At 39.7% G+C, this 16,766-nt stretch overlaps 1 protein-coding gene across 1 annotated transcript in view; it reads right to left on the bottom strand.

The window, feature by feature from the left end:
- The window catches only part of LOC102876488 (twisted gastrulation protein homolog 1-like), a 96,722-nt gene extending 80,438 nt beyond the window's left edge, over positions 1–16,284 (bottom strand). Inside the window, exon 1 of the mRNA XM_006891419.1 lies at positions 16,165–16,284. Coding sequence (XP_006891481.1) covers positions 16,165–16,284 — 120 coding nt within the window. The remainder of the gene's footprint in view (positions 1–16,164) is intronic.
- Between the last annotated feature and the right edge of the window lie 482 nt (positions 16,285–16,766).

Below are 16,766 nucleotides of genomic sequence, written 5' to 3'. Positions count from 1 at the left end.
ACTCCCTGCTTTCTGCCAAGATCCATCAAACATTAGCTACAATATCCCTAGTACCACGACCCCTTCTAAACCCAGCCTGGACTTCTGGTAGTTCTCTGCTAATGTGCTGTTCCAGTCGTTTTTGGATAATCTTCAATAAAATTTTGCTTGCATGTGAAATCAATGATATTGTTCTGTAGTTTCCACACTCAGTTGAGTCACCTTTCTTTGGAATGGGAACAAATATAGATCTCTTCCAGTCAGTCAGCCAAGTGGTTGTTCTCCAGATTTCTTGACACCACTTGGTGAGCACGTCCAGGGCAGCATCTGTTAGCTGAAATATGTCAATATCTTCCCCTTTTACTTGTTGCATTTCCCTTCATTTTTAATTGTATGCTTTTACTTTATTGCTAGTGCTAACCACTAACCTACCCACCTGAAGGAGAATGCTTTGACAAACTGACTATTCAGACTCTGGTCCTGGCATTAACAATACTAGGCCTGCCCTAGCCTGTGAGTTTTAACAAAAAATGAAACAAGAACCAACACATTTTGCTCTATTTTAGTAAGCCTTGTGACTTTGGTACATCTTGAATTTTATATTTTACTTATTGTTCACTTACTATTTGTAAGAAAAAGTTTGATGCACTGAACATTAGTGATTAAAGAAAAAATGGTTGTGGGACATCAAGGATACCATCCAGGGAGAAAGTGAAAGGCCATTACAAAGACATGGAAGAAATAAAAATCCAAAATGGATGTTGGAAGACTCCGGAAATGGCACTGGACTGGAGAGAAGCCAAAGCAATGAGAAGAAATGCTGAAGTATAAGGGATGGACAAAAGATTTCAAACCACAACTTGTTAAGACAATGTCTTATAATGAAATGTGCAATGCACTGAAGATAGAACACCAAAAGGGCCAAACTCACTTGATATTTAAACGGAAAGAACTGTAAACAAACAAACAAAAAAACCAGTTCTGAAACTGAAAATTCAGGCCTTGAATTATTATACTGAAAAGATTCTATGGGCAAAAACTTGAATGATAGAAGATGGAAAAAAGACAAAGACTGTGCCAATAAAGAACTAGTTGACACAGACATTTCAGAAGTAGTATATTAATCAATAGCCTGTGGTAATGAAGAAGTTCAAGTTGTACTGAAGGCACTGGTAAAACATAAGGCCTCAAGGATGGATGGATCTACAACCAGGAGAAGAAAAATAGATGAATGGGACCTTCTATGAATCAAATCCCTATGCACATCCAAAAATTTCTCCAACAGGGTAAAAAGGGAAGCCACAGACTGGGAAAAAGTATTTGGTAATGACATGTCAGATAAGGGACTTATATCTACAATTTATAAAATACTTGAGCCCCACAAGATAAAGGTAAATAATCCAATAGAAAAATGGGCACAGGATAGGAACAACACTTCATTCAGATGGCCAACAAGCACATGGAGAAATTTGCAAAATCCCTAGCTCCAAGAGAGATGCAAATCAAAACAACTATGAGATACCATCTCATCCCAGTAAAAACAGCAAAATTTAACAGAAAGCAAGCAACAAATGCTGGTGAGGTTGTGGAGAAACTGGAACCCTTATTCATTGTTGGTAGGAGTGCAAAATGGTGCAACCACGGTGGAAGGCAGTATGACGCTTTCTCAAAAAGTTGCAAATAGAGATACCATTTGACCCGGCAATACCACTACTGGGAATATACCCCAAAGAGACCATAACTGACATCCAAGCAGATATATGCACACCCATGTTTATCACGGCTGTGTTCACAATAGCAAGGAGTTGGAAACAACCCAGGTGCCCATCAACAAACGAATGGATAGAGAAGCTGTGGTATATTCACACAATGGAATACTACACTGCATTGAAAAACAAGGAACTCATGCAATATTATTCAAAATGGGTGACCCTGGAGGACATTATGCTAAGTGAAATATCTCAGTCTCAAAAAGACAAATACTGCATAGTGCCAATGCTATAAAATGGGAGTGATATCAGGGTTGGGGTAAGACTGAGAAAAACTGGATAAATTGTGTATACTGCATTGAAACAGATGAGGGAGAGAATAATTTAAAAATGATATATTATAGGGTATTATAGTTATCACAAGAGTCCACAATTAAGGTTGCATAGTGGAGTGTACTTGGGGCGGTGGGAAGGTTGTATACCAAAGAAAGAATTTTTCTTTTAATTTTCAAAAAGAGGAGCGAACTGGGGGGAGGGGGCAGGGGAGAGGGCTGGGCAGGGAGAAAAGTGCAACGATGGATGAACGGAAATCCAAAATCTCTGTAAAATGTTCATTAAAATTATTAAAATAAAAAAATAAACAACAACAACAACAAAGAATGGATGGAATACCAACTGACATGTTTCGACATGTCATGTTATCAACAATATCGATCTTTTCTCTGCAAGGTAAGCATCAAGGGTTGTATCCTCTCCCCCTACATATTCAATGTGTATGCTGAGCAAATAATTCAAGAACCTGAAGCACATGAAGAATATGGCATCAGAACTGGAGGAGGATTCATCAATAATCTGCATTATGCAGATGACACAAACTTGCCTACTGCAAGAAGACTTGAAATTCTTAGTGCAGAAGATCAAAGATGTCCATATGGATTACAGTAACATCAAGAAAACAGAAATCCTGGCCACTAGACAATGAGATGGACCATGATGATAGATGGAGAAAAGACTGATGTTATCAATTATTTTACTTGGATCTACAATCCAGTACCATGGCACCAACAGTAAAAAAAAAAAAATCACAAGATATGTTGCAATGGGAAAGCAAACAAACAAGATGTGTTGCAATGGGAAAATAGGTGGTCAACCATCTCTTTTAAGTGCTAAGGAGTAAAGATGTCTCTAAAAACTAAGGTGCACCTGACCCAAGCCATAGTCTTTTCTACTGCTTCCTATGCATCTAAAAGTTGGACAAGGAATAAGGATGACAGAAAAAGATGCCTCTAAATTGTGGTGTTGAAGAAGAGTACTGACAATCCCGTGGACTTCCAAAAGAACAAACATGTGAATCTTGGAAGAAGTATGAACAGGATGCTCCTTAGAGACAAGAATGGTAGACTGTTATCTGATATACTTTGGGCATGTTGTTAGGATTGGCCTGTCCTTGGAAAAGAACATCATGTGGGGAAAAATAGTGGGTCAGAGTAAGAAAGCACAGTAAGATGGATTGACACAGTGACTCTAACAATGGGCTCGAGTACATCAGATCTAGGGAGCTCTGGTGGCTTGTTGTTATGTGCTGCTATTGAGTCACCTGTGACTCATACTGTCCCTATGTACAACAGCTCTGAAGCCTGTCCTATCCTTAGCCTCTCTCACTGACTCTGACACATCTACCTCCATTACTCCAGTTACTGTATCAATCCATCTCTTCTGGAGTCTCCCTCTCCTGTTCAAGGAGCTCTGGTGTCCTAATGACAAGAAGCTACACTACAACCCCAAAGGCAAGTGGTTCAAGGCCAAAAGCTGCTCTTCAAGAGAAAGATGGGCAATCTCCTCCCATGTGATTAGCTGTCTCTGTAAACCCTCTGGAGGATCAGCTATGGGTTGGTTCTGACTCTATGGTACACAACAACAACACAGACAAACAAAAAGTTCTCTCTGGTGGCTAAGTGGTAAGGAATTGCTTCATGGAAGAAAGATGGGCAGTCTCCTACTATGCATCTTACTGCCTCTGAAAACTCACCAGAGGGTCAACTATGAGTCAGTGCTGACCTGTTGGTATACAACAACAGATGCATGTGGTGAGGAAGGAACACAAGTAAGCACTGGGCTGGTTCCAGAAAGGTCAGCTATCATGATCTAACAGATGTTCCACAGAACAAAGATGAGGCAGTTGTTTTCTGTAAAAACATAGAGACCTGGAAACTCCATAGGGCAGTTGTAGTCTGTTCTATTGGGTCCTACATGTCAGAAGTGTGTGGGAAGGGCAGTGTGTGGGAAGCCAAATATAAAATTTTCATATTTATAATAAACCAAATGCTATATGCTATATCAGGATATGAGGGAATTATACAAGCTATAATTCATCCTGTGGCACTAAGGCATTCATTAAGAGTCTACATAATTCTTAGTTTGTATTACCTGAATCCCTCCCTCCTGAGATAAGCCTAAGGTAAACAGAGAAGAATTAGGCCTTATTTGCAAAAGACTTCCCCATGATCCTTTGTTTTTATTTACTACTCCCCTGTGATTTTCCTTTGTTTACTTTCATTATTCTTCTCAATAAATACACAGATAGACATGGCTTGAGGCCCTTCAGTTATTGGAACTGCTGGCTCCCTGTCTGTTTTATTTCATTCCTGGTTGTCTATCTCATTATTAATAATTATAAAAATACTTTACCCTCGGTCTGCAACAGCAGTAGGTTCATACATTTGAGAAAGGAGCCCTGGTAGTACAATGGTTAAGCACTGGCAGCTAACAAAAAGGTATGCTGTATATGCCTCGTACCCCATCGCTGCAGGAAGTCATAGGGTTAAGTGAGCAATGCCTGATTCATCCAATGCCTGACCCATCCACGTTACTGCAGAAAGCAGCTTCAGAGCCTCCAACCTTTCTGCCATCCTACAGAATGCTACCAGGAGCAGATGTGAGTTGCTCCACCTAGCTCTCCTGAAAAACTTCAATCTGTGAGCAAAAGAAATGTTAGTTTGTTACTTAACTATATAGAGTAAGAGAAACAGACATGAAAGCTTAGAATGCTAGAGATGATGGTGGGATGAATATGTTTCACTTCAAAGCCCAATAAAAGTTGTAGGTAAAAGGGAAACAATCCTCAATTCTCTAGACACAGTTATTATTTTTTTATTGCAGTTATTATTTTTTATCGATTTGCTTACAAAACTCATATACACAAAAAAAAAAAACCAAAAAAACCCCTCATATACATTGTGTTTCACACTATTCCTCATCCATACTGTGTTTCATACAATCATACTTATGCTTTATATATTATAACATTAATTACCACTGGACTTTTACCATTATTACCCTGTTTTTTAATCCAGATCCTTCCAATTTCCTTTTCCCACCTCAACAAACTGTGTGGACCTATGGTTTCACACCTTCCCATCCTCCTCGTTCCCTTCCTTATAGACCCAGTTATTTTTTAATGTCACAAACTCTGTGCCACTATTCATTAGAAAAATTGTCTCTGTTACACTAAAAAAAAGGTCTGATGACCTTGGCTCTGAGGGTAGAGGAAACCTCAAAAATGTAATTAATTACAAAAACAAGATCTAGCTTCTTACCAATGAGTTTACATTAACAAGTGAAGTTTCATCTGAATTTCTGCCACACCTATATAATTATCTCTCAAGCATTAAACTATAAAAACAAACAAAACTCCAAACAACTTTGAGAGGGTTCATAAATATTAGCCAAAACTTTTATCTTTTAAATGTTCATTTACAGAACAAGGGTTTTTTTTTTTATTTTTTTAATTTTTAATTAAGTTTTGTGTGCGTGTACCGTCAAATCAGATCTGACTGGTACAGGAGGAGATTGCCCCTCCTTCCCCGGCAGAGCATCTGGTGGATTCGAACCGTGCACCTCTGGGATTGTAGTTGCAGCTTCTTGCCACTAGGCCACCAGAGCTCCCCTCAGAACAAGGTTTTTAATTACTTATTTTATTTTATTTTTTTTTAAGAGACATTTTATACTCATCACCATAACTAAGCCATTCTACAACGGGATCATAACACAGGTCGAGGTTAGATTACAGCTCACATTTTTTGGAGTACGGGGTTCAAGGCATGACATCGAAGCAGTGTGACATGATGAGTGAGATCCCGGGTAATTACTTATTTTAATAGAAGTTACAGACTTGGAGAGTGCAAAACCAACGTGAGGTTAAAGTCAATGTCTGCCAGCACACAGACACAGCAAAGCTACACTCCAAAACCCTGGGAAAACACCCGTCCGACCAGTGAATGGGACTTTGTGCGCAGGCCACCAACTCTTCAGCTATCATCAGACTGTAAAGTTGTATCAAAATGGCAGGTATAAACAAATTAATGGACAGACAATGACTACTTTGTTGGAACAGATGAAGGGAAATGGGGAACAAATGGAGATCAGACATTGTGGGTGCTTTAATTAATGATATGAAAGGAAATAAGCCTAACTGACTGAAATAAAACCCAACTAAGGAAATGCTTCTGCACAGAATCAATCTTGGAGGGCTAATGAGGGTGAGTAGAGTGTGGGAGGGGAGCAAAGTTAGTAGAATGGCTGGGTGAAGGGAAAGAAATTGAAAAAAAAAACATTTTGAGGAGACAACGTAATTAATTGCATTAATCAACTGTAATTAATGATACAAACAAAATACATATATGACCAAAACCCGACTGCTGTTATGTGCCATCAAGTCATCTGCGACCCATAATGACAGTAGCTCTGAACCACCTTGCCCCTGTCCAAAGCCAGTCTCACTAATTCCTACACACTAATCCCCATTGCCCCAGTTACTGTATCAATCCATCTCATCCAGGGTCTTCCTCTCCTGCACTGTCCCGCCATTCCATGCATGATATCCTTCTCCAAGGACTGGTTTTTCTGGCCATGTGCCGAAAGTAGGTGAGATGGAGGTTAAAAATCCTATCCTCCAAGGACAAGCTTGGTTTTGCCCTCTCCAAAACAGACTTACTTGTTTTCTTGGCAGTCCATGAGTTCAAGACTATTTTCCAGCACCACAAATCAAAGGCATTGATTCTTCTTCTGTCATTCTTAGTCATTGTCCAGCTCTCTGAAGCTTAACAAGTAATTGCAAAGGCCATGGCCTGAATTAGGCACACCTTTGTCTTTAGACTGACATCATTGCTTTTCAGTACTCCGGAGAAGTCCCTGACAGCAGATTTTCCCAATGAAATTAATCTTTTGATTTCCTGACTGCTGGTGTTAACAGTGTTGATTGTGGTGCCAAGCAAGTTGTAATTGTTAACAATTTCAATTTCTTCTCCATCTATCGTGGTGCTGCCAACTAGTCCTGTGGTGAGAATCTCTGTCTTCTTGATGCTGAGCTTCAATCTATAGTGAAGATTATTGTCTTTGACCTTCTGCAGCAAGAACTTCAGGTCTTCTTCAGTTTCAGCAAGTGTCATCTGCATAACGTTAAGTTGTTGATGAGTCTTCCTCCAATCTTGATGCAACATTTCTCCTCATAAAGCCCTGCTTTCTAAATGATCTGTTCTGTATACAGACTGAAAATGTATGGAGACAGGATGCATCCCTGATGCACTCCTTTCTTGATTTTGAACCATGCAGTGTTTCCTTGCGCTGTTCTGAGGACTGCTTTATGGTCCAAGCATAGGTTTCACATAAGCACAATCAAGTGTTCTGGGATTCCCATTTTCCTCAAAGTTAGCCACAATCTATTGTGATCCACACACTCAAATGCCTTTGCATAGTCAATGAAACACAGATAGACATTCTTCTGGTACTCTCTGCTTTCTGCCAAGATCCATCTAACATTGTTGTTGTTATGTGCCATTGAGTCACTTGCAACTCATAGCGACCCTCTGTACAAGAGCCCTAAACGCCGTTCTATCCAGTGACAACTTTGCCGCATCCAACGCACTCATTCCCATCACTCCAATAACAGAATAGATTCATCTCATCAAGGGTCTTCCTCTCCTGCACCATCCCTCCACTCTCCCAAGCATGATGTCCCTCTCCAAGGACCAGTCCGTCCTTGCAACATGCCCAAAGTATGTCAGATGAAGCTTCAGAATCCTTGACTCCAAGGAGCATTCTGGCTTCACCCTCTCTAGGACAAACCTGTTTGTTCCCCTAGCAGTCCATGGTAGATTCAACACTCTTTTCCAGCACCACAGCTCAAAGGCATTAATTCTCTTTCTAGCATCCCTATTCACTGTCCAACTCTCTGATGCACAGCACGTAATTGCAAAGACTGTAGCCTGGATCAGGCGCACCTTAGTCTCCAGCCTGATGTTGCTGTTCTTCAATACTCTTGAGAGGTCCCTCACAGCTGACTTACCCAATGCAATTTGTCTCCTGATTTCCTGGCTGCTGTTACCAAGAGTGTTGACTGTGCAACCAAGTAAACTAAAACTCTTAACTCTCTCAATCTCTTCACCATCCACACTGATGCTGCCAATTGGCCCAAGCGGTGAGAATCTTTGTTTTCTTGATGATGAGCTTCAGTCCATATAGGAGGCTGCAGTCCTCGATCTTCCACAGCAAGCGCTTCAGGTCCTCCTCAGTTTCAGCAAGCAGGGTTGTGTCATCTGCATAACACAGGTTGTTGATGATTCTTCCACCAATCCTGATGCCACATTCCTCCTTATACAGGCCAGCGTCTCAGATGATCTGTTCTGCATACAAAAATACATCCCTGATGGACCCCTTTCTTGATTTTGAACCATCCAGTGTCTCCCTGCTCTGTTCTGACGACTGCCTCTTGGTCCAAGTATAGGTTTCGCATTAGCACAATCAAATGTTCTGGGATTCCCATTCTTCTCAGAGTCAGCCATAGCTTGTTGTGATCCACATACTCAAAAGCCTTTGCAGAGTCAATGAAGCACAGATAGACATTCTTCTGGTATTCTCTGCTTTCTGCCAAGATCCATTTAACATTAGCTATAATATCCCTAGTACCATGACCTCTTCTAAATCCAGCCTGCACATCTGGCAGTTCTCTGCTGACATATTGTTCCAAACGTTTCTGGATAATTTTCAGCAGATTCTGGCTTGCATGTGATATCAATGATACTTTTCCATTCAGTTGGCCAGCTGGCTGTTCTCCAGATTTCTTGGCACAACTTAGTGAGCACATCCAGGGCAGCATCTGTTTGTTGAAATAAATCAATTGATACGCTGTCAACTCCTGGAGCCTTGTTTTTTGCCAATTCCTTCAGAGCAATGAAATTTTTAAAAAAACCAACTTAGATGATATTAAAGAATTATTTCAAAATACTTGCATTGTTATTAATAATCATGTTTTAAACAGTTCTTATCTTTTAGAGATACATACCACAATAATTACAAATAAGTAGAATGAGGAATTTTTTTGAAATTAAACTATAACCATAGTGGACAGTATAAAGGGATAGAAATGAAACAACGTCCAAACTCAAACTCATTACCTTTGCATCTAACTCATTCACAGCTGATCTGCAGTCAATTTCTGGATATTGTAAATCATATAGGAGATTGCCCATCTCTTGTGAAGTCGCTGGTAGATTAAAACCAGCAGAGGTGTGGCCTTTGGGAGAGCAGTGCAACGCCCTACAGACTGCACCATCAGAGCCAGCGAGTTAATGACAACTGTAACTGCTGGTATTACAGTTTTTTTCTCCCTTTTATACTTGAAAAGCTCCACAGTAAAAACCTCAAAACTCAACAGACTTCTCTAGATAAAAGGTTTTAATTTTAAATGCAAAGTAAGGATAAGCAGAACTGAGATAGTGGCAGCTTATTCAAATGTCAGTATTCCTAACATTTTAGCTTCAACTCAGAGACAGGAAATGAGAAAACTGCCTCTCTCTCTAGAAACAGACTTAGTTTCTATAGGTACTCACAATTAGTTTCACACCTGGACGACAGTCAAGTGTCAGCAGATAAACATACACAATAATATGTATTTACTGTCTTAGTTTACAGCTTATCTCCACAATGAAAGGATAATAAAGGCAGATAAATGCAAAACATGGTCTAGTAAGACGGAAAAAAAGAGAATGGCTAAGAAAGACGTTAAGTCTGCCATTAATCAGCACATCTTTAGAGTCAGTAAGCTGAGTATTACTAGTCAGTTTGTTCAATGGGAAAGATGTATGGTCGTCAAACAGATCAAGTTTCAGGGGTAATTTTAGCTATGTAATGAGAATCACATTACTGAACCTTTATTTTCTCCTAAGATAAATGAAGGCTGTGGCTATATAAACAATTTTGTCGTGATGATTGCAAGGAAAATAATAAAAATGAAGCTCTGGTGGTCTAGTGGATATAGGAAGTTATGCTGCCAATCAAACGTGGGGCATTCCAACCCACCTCAGGAGAAGGATGGATAATATCCTCCCATTGATTTACAGCCTCTGAACTTGCTGGAGGATTTAGAAAAGTTAAAAGAAAAAGAAAACTAACCAAAGAACAAAAAACAAACAAAAGCACCCTGCCCTATTTTGTGCTATCATAACCTCTGGCATACTGGAGCCCATCAGGCTCAGCTGTGACTCCATCTCATTAAGGTTCTTCCTCTCTTGCCCTAACCCTCTACTATTCCCTGCCATAATATCTTTTTCCAAAGACTGGAGCCACCTTAAAACACAAAGGATATGAGATAACCTGGTTGAATTTCCCCCAAGAGAGATTTGTTTCCTCTTTTAGTAGTCTATGAGATAGTCAGTACTCTCTTCCAATGCCACAATTCTTCTTCAGTCTGTTTACTCACTGCCCAACTTTCACATGCATATGAAGCAACTGAAAATACAATGGTTGGGTCAGGTACACCTTATTCTTTAAAGTGACACCTTTACTCTTTAGCACTTTAGAGATGTCCTTGACAGTGTATTTCTCCAACGCCACACGCCTTTTGATTTCTAGACTCCTACTTCCATGAGTGTTGATTGCGGATCCAAGTAAAATTAAATCAATGATTACTTCAATATTTTCTCCATATATCACGATGTCTATTGGTTCATAGATGTTGTATTCTTGAAGTTGAGATGCAACCCATATTGAAAGTTTTTTAACTTCTTCAATAAATGCTTCAAGTCTTCTTCACTTTCTATAAGCAATGTTATGTCACATGCATAATGGAAGCTGCTACCTACTCGTCCTCCAATCCTGACATCACCTTCATGGAGACCGTCTTCCGCAGCATGGAGAAAGGACACAATCCTGACACACACTTTTCCTAATTATTCAACCATGCAAAACCTTGTTGTTCTGGTCAAATAATTGCTTCTTGGTCTATGTACAAGTTTTTAATGTTTTGGTTTAGAACAGAATTAAGTGTTAAAGAATTTCCATTCTTCCCGCTGTTACCTGTAATTTAGTATTATTTACACAGGTGACTTGTCAAGCTATTTTTTAATAATAATCTCCATTAAGACAAATGGTATGTGATAGTATTTGAAAATAATGAACTCTGTCAGTTCATCTTTTTTTAGAATGGAAACAAATACAGATCTTTTCCAGTCAGCTGGCTACATCTTCCAAATTTCTTAGCATAGGCTACTAAGCATACTCAGGGCTGCATCTGTTTGCTGAAATACATCAAATTGTAGGCCAACATTCCCAGGGCCTTATGTTCAATGTCTTCAGTGCAACTTGGACATCTTCCTTTAGTAGCAATCGTTCTTAACCAAGTGTTACTTGCCAAAATAGTTCAGTGTCAACCAATTCTTTTTGGTACAGTGCCTCTGTGTATTCCTTTCATCTTCTTTTGACACTTCCTGAAACAGTCAAGATTCTGCCAATAGGAACCTTCAGTACAGCAACTCGAGTCTTGAATCTGTTTTTCAGTCTTCTCTACTTGAGAAATACCCAGGGTGGTGTTTTCTTTTGGTTTTTAACTCCAAATCTTTGAGTATGTCTTTATTAATATTAAATGATACTTTTCTCTCAAGCTGCCCTTTGAAATCTCTGTTCAAGTCTTACTTCATCATTTCTTCCCTTCATTTTGGCTTCTCTATGCTGAAGAACTGGAATTCAAGTTGCCAAGTGGTAATATGCTGGGCTGTCAACCCAAAGGCTTGCAGTTAAATCCACCAGCTGTTTCACAGGAGAGAGATGGGCAATTCTCTCTTGTCTGATTCACAGAATCTGAAAATCTGCTGGAGGGTCAGCTATGAGTTGGTTCTAGTCCAACTGGACAGTATACCCCACCTTTTTAATCACATTTTGGTTTCTTCATCTATGTCTTTGATGTCATTACACAACTTGCCTGGTCTTTGGTAAACAGTGTTCAATGCATCAAATCTATTCTTGATATTTAGAGGGGATAAACTCACAGTTGTGTTTTGGTTCTTGTTTTAATTTTCTTCAGCTTCAATTTGAACTTGCACACTAGTAACTGATGATCTGTTCCATAGCTGGTAGTTGGCCTTATTCTGAGTACTGAGATGAGCTTCCTCACTGACTCTTTTTACAGGTGTATCAGCATGACTCCCGTATATTTCATATCAGCATGACTCCTGTGTATTTCACCAGTTGAGGTCCATGTATACAACCACTGCTTAGGTTTTTAAAAAAACATCTGCTGCAGGTAGTCAAAGACTGCAATCCATATCATGGACTGAGGCTCAACATCAAGAAAACAAAGACTCTCACCACTGGGTCAAATGGCAGTAATCAAAACAGATGGAGAAGAGATTGAGATTAGTAACAATTTCAACTTGCTTCCACAATCAACACTCTTGACACCAGCAGTTAGGAAATCAAAAGATGAATTGCATTAGGAAAGCCTGCTGTCAGGGACCTCTCCAGAGTACTGAAGAACAACAATGTCTGTCTAGAGACTAAGGTGCATCCAACCCATAGTCTCAACAATTACTTGCTATGCATCAGAGAGCTGGACAATGAACAAAGATGACAGAAGAATCGATGCCTTTGAGTTGTGGTGCTGGAGAAGAGTACATAGTATACCATAAACTGCCAAGAAAACAAACAGGCCTGTCCTAGAGTGGGTGAAACTAAGTTTCTTCTTGGAGGCAAGAATTTTTTTTTTACAGAGGTTTTTGGATTTCCATTCATTCACTGCCGCAACTTTCTCCCTGTCCACCCCTCCCCACCAGCTCGCTTCCCTCTCCGAAGAGAGAGAAAAAAAAATTCCTTCATTAGTATACAATTCCCACATCCCTTCCCCCCACCCCCCCACCACAGTACACTTCTCTATGCAACCTTAATTCTGGATTCCTGTGCTAACCATAATACTCAATCATATATCACTTCTAATCTGTTCTTTCCCTCATCTGTTTCAATACAATATACATAATTTATCCAGTTTTTTCTGTCATACCCCTACCCTGATGTCAGACCCATTCTACAACAGTGGCACCATGCAGTATTTGTCCCTTTGTGACTGAGATATTTCACTCAGCATAATGGAGGCAAGAATTTCTAAGCTCAAACTTTGGGCATATGGCCAAAAAGGACTAGTCCTTAGAGAAAGATATCATGTTTGGAAGGGTAGAGGGATAACACAGGAGAGGAAGACCACAGATGAGATGGACTGACATAGTGACTGGAGTAATGGGAGTAGTCTGTTAGAGACAGTGAAATTGGCTTAGGATAGGACAGGGTTCTAAGCTATTGTGCAATAAGTCACAAGCGACTTGATCGCACATAATTGTTGTTGTTAAATGCCATCAAGTTGAGGATGACTCAGCAACCCTATGAACAAATACCTAAACCCTGTTGTGTAACTATTTTCGTTTCTGTAAGTTCATAAGATTTTCCAGAGGCACACAGTTTAGGAAGTGGATGTCACTCCTGCTTCCAAGCCTGTCTCAATCTGGGAGCTCCACCAAACACTGTCCACCATGGGTAACCATTAAGGCATCTGACACATCAGTGTCACAGTGTTCAGCATCACAGAAACCTCAAGTTACCTCTGGACAGCAAACCAACAGACCACTGCTATACCATCTAGAAAAATGTTCATCCCAGACACAATTAAAACCAACAAGGCCAAATCCAATCAGCTCACATCCAACTGTGGATGAAACAAAAACAAACAGTTCACACCCAGGTCTCATCTTGTAGAATCCAACAATGTACAAAATTCTATTATGTGTTTCTTATCTCATTGCTCTCACCAAGGCCTTATCTACGAGTCCTTCTTCATTTCCAACTTTTGATTTCCAGTTACCAATTATTATCAACGTATTCTGAGTGCATGTCCACTTCCAGATTACAAAAATCAATATAAATCCTAAATTTCTTCATCTCTGGTTTTAGTAGTTGGTGCATGTATCTGAGTAATAATTAACAAGTATTAACAGTTTTCCTTGTAGTCACATGGATACTACCATTGATAGCACTGTACTTGAGAACAGATCTTAAAATGTTCTTTTTGATGAATGACCCACCACTCTTCAGTATTTTATTCTCAGCACAGCAAGTCTTAGTAATTGTCTGATTAAAAATGGCCAATATGAGTCATCTAAGCTCACTGTCTTGCTACTGATCTTTGTGTTCCATTTCATTTTTCACAACTTCTAATTTCCCCAGATTCACATTTCATACACTCTACATTCCAAATATTAATGGATGTTTGCAGTTGTTTACTCTGAGTCTTGCCACATCAGCCATATCATTAAGATAGACTTTATTTCTGACCCTCAGTGAGAGGGACTGACACACTGTCATAATGGGCCTGAGCATGGTGGGTATCATGATGTCGGTACAGGACAAGGCAAGGCTCTGATCTACTGTTCATAGGGATTCCATGAATTGTAGTCAATCGTATCGCAACAAGATAGACTGAAATAAGTGTCTGTGGCAATGGACTCAAATGTGCCAAGGATGACAATAATGATGCAAATATGACAGAGCTAGCTCTGTTGCAGATTGTTTACAGGGCTGCTATGGGTCCTACTCCACTAGATGCATGTATACATAATAACAAGTCGACCTAACAACAACTACTACCTTGAGGAAGTAGCTTTTCCCTAGTTCCATTTTGAGTACATTCCGACCTCAAGGTTTCATCTTGTGGCACTATATCCAACAGTGTTTCAGTGCTATGCACAGGTATTTCAAGGGTCTCTTATTTCAGAAGTGGATGGCCAGTCTTACTTCTTAAGTCTGTAAGCTCTGATGAATTGTACAATTAGCTAATATTTTGTCCTAGTATACTAGTATACTGTACCTATATAACAACAATTTAATAACTGAACTGCTTTGCTATGTCAGCTTGGAGTTGACAATTATCAAATTGGAGTCTTTATTGCGTTGTAATGGCAGGTATTAAAAGCAAGATACTGAGTATCTTTACTCTGATCTTGCTTGTATGTAAGAAAACTGAGGGTTAAAAATCCAAACCAGTGTCTTCAGTACATTTGGCCCTAACCAAAGACTTGGACTGCAAGAGGCAAGAAAGCAACTGAAAAGTAAAAACCACCACTCTAGCATTTCTTAATAATATTATAAAAAGAAATATCCTTATGGTCTGGGGATGAGTACTGGAGAAGGAGGCCTCATTAAGTTTAAATATTCTGTTGCAGTCAGCCTCCACCCTGCAACCTAGAGGAGTCACTTCCTTCTATTAACATAATGGGACCTTCTGACCTTGTCTCAAGCACTTTTCCAAAGAATGAGAAGGAAAATTTCAACTGTTTTAAACTTTAACTTGCCCTTGAGACAGTTCAGACCAGGAAAGCCTGCATTCAGTTAATGCAGCTATTGCAAGCCCCAAGAACTCGCTAAAAGAACCTAGAGTCTCCTACATGCTTGCTCTTAACCACCTTTAACTCTGCTAAGAGATTTCCGGTGCCATGTGACTGACTACTGGATGACCTATCAGAGAATAGCCTTCTTAAACAGGCCTGCTCTGTGATGATCACGAGCCTTAGCTGCAGACGGCCATCTTTAAAGCCACAGGCCCATGTTTTAGAAACTGGCTGAATCAGTCATACTCTAGATCATCCGTGCATGCTCCTCACAAGACCTAGGACATACTTCCGGTGGAGCCATCTTGTAGGAACAAGTGGTCACTTGTTAAAGGCTTAGTCATCATAATCCCTGCCATGTGGGCCAATCCACTTGACCCTCTTCTCTTTAGAATAAACAGGATGACACTTTCCTTTGGATGCATTAACTCAATACTCTACATGAATAAATGACATCCTTTCCCTGCCTCCAGTGTCTTTAAGAGGATCACATTGTCTCCTCTTTAATCAGCTAGTGGTGCCTTGGTTCTCCATGTATCCCTTTGCAAAATAATTTCTCTAATAAATATCTCTTTCTCTGCTTTCATAGAAAAGCCTGGACTCCTGTTTTGCTATTTTTACTTTACAAGAGGAAGAACCCAAATTAATGGAGTGTGCTGGAGTGATTTTTCTTGGTGATTACATTTAGGTGTAGTTTGGCTACAAAGCTTCCCATTTTCCTGCTTTTCGTGATTTGATAACTTCTTTCCTTGTAGAAGCCACCCACATAATCCTACCTGAATAAGGCATTTGCTCACATCACTAGCACAGAGTGCTTTGTTACAGCTCAGTGACATTGGGATCCACATCAGGAACACCAGAATAGGCAAAGCGAACACAATCCAGCGTGACTTCATGTTTCTTCAAAGAAGACAACACGCACTTCCACAAAGCTACACAAATAAAAAGAAAACAAGTTTACTTTCTGTTGTTTTTATTTTTGCAAAACAGCTTTTAATTCAAAGGTTTATGCTAGGATAAAAACAAACAACAGCAATAAACTAAGACTCTTTGCATCAAAAGACTTCGAAGCTTTCATTTAAAGACCACCTCAATGAAAGAGTACACATTCAAAACCAAACTGTGTTTTTAAATAATAATGTCTCATTAGCTTCTTTTAAGATGTTCTGAAATGAACACTTTGGAAGTTACAGCCTTCCCTAAACCCTGAGTAACCAGAGAATAGATTCAAGGCAAACACAGGTAACTTTTTTTAGGAAGAAAAGTGAAAAGAGCCTTTAAGGTTTATTTTTCTGTGGGACTGGGGGCTAGTGGTCAGAGAAATATTTCAGCTGAGCCCCATCTCTAGGAAGCATCTCCGCATGAAGCCACAGCTTTG

Source organism: Elephantulus edwardii, unplaced genomic scaffold (genome assembly GCF_000299155.1).
Source record: "Elephantulus edwardii isolate Elephantulus edwardi_28Jun2011 unplaced genomic scaffold, EleEdw1.0 scaffold00097, whole genome shotgun sequence".
NCBI classification, from domain to species: Eukaryota; Metazoa; Chordata; class Mammalia; order Macroscelidea; family Macroscelididae; genus Elephantulus; species Elephantulus edwardii.
The sequence above is the reverse complement of the archived record's forward strand: the minus strand, read 5'-3'. Positions and strand labels throughout refer to the sequence as shown.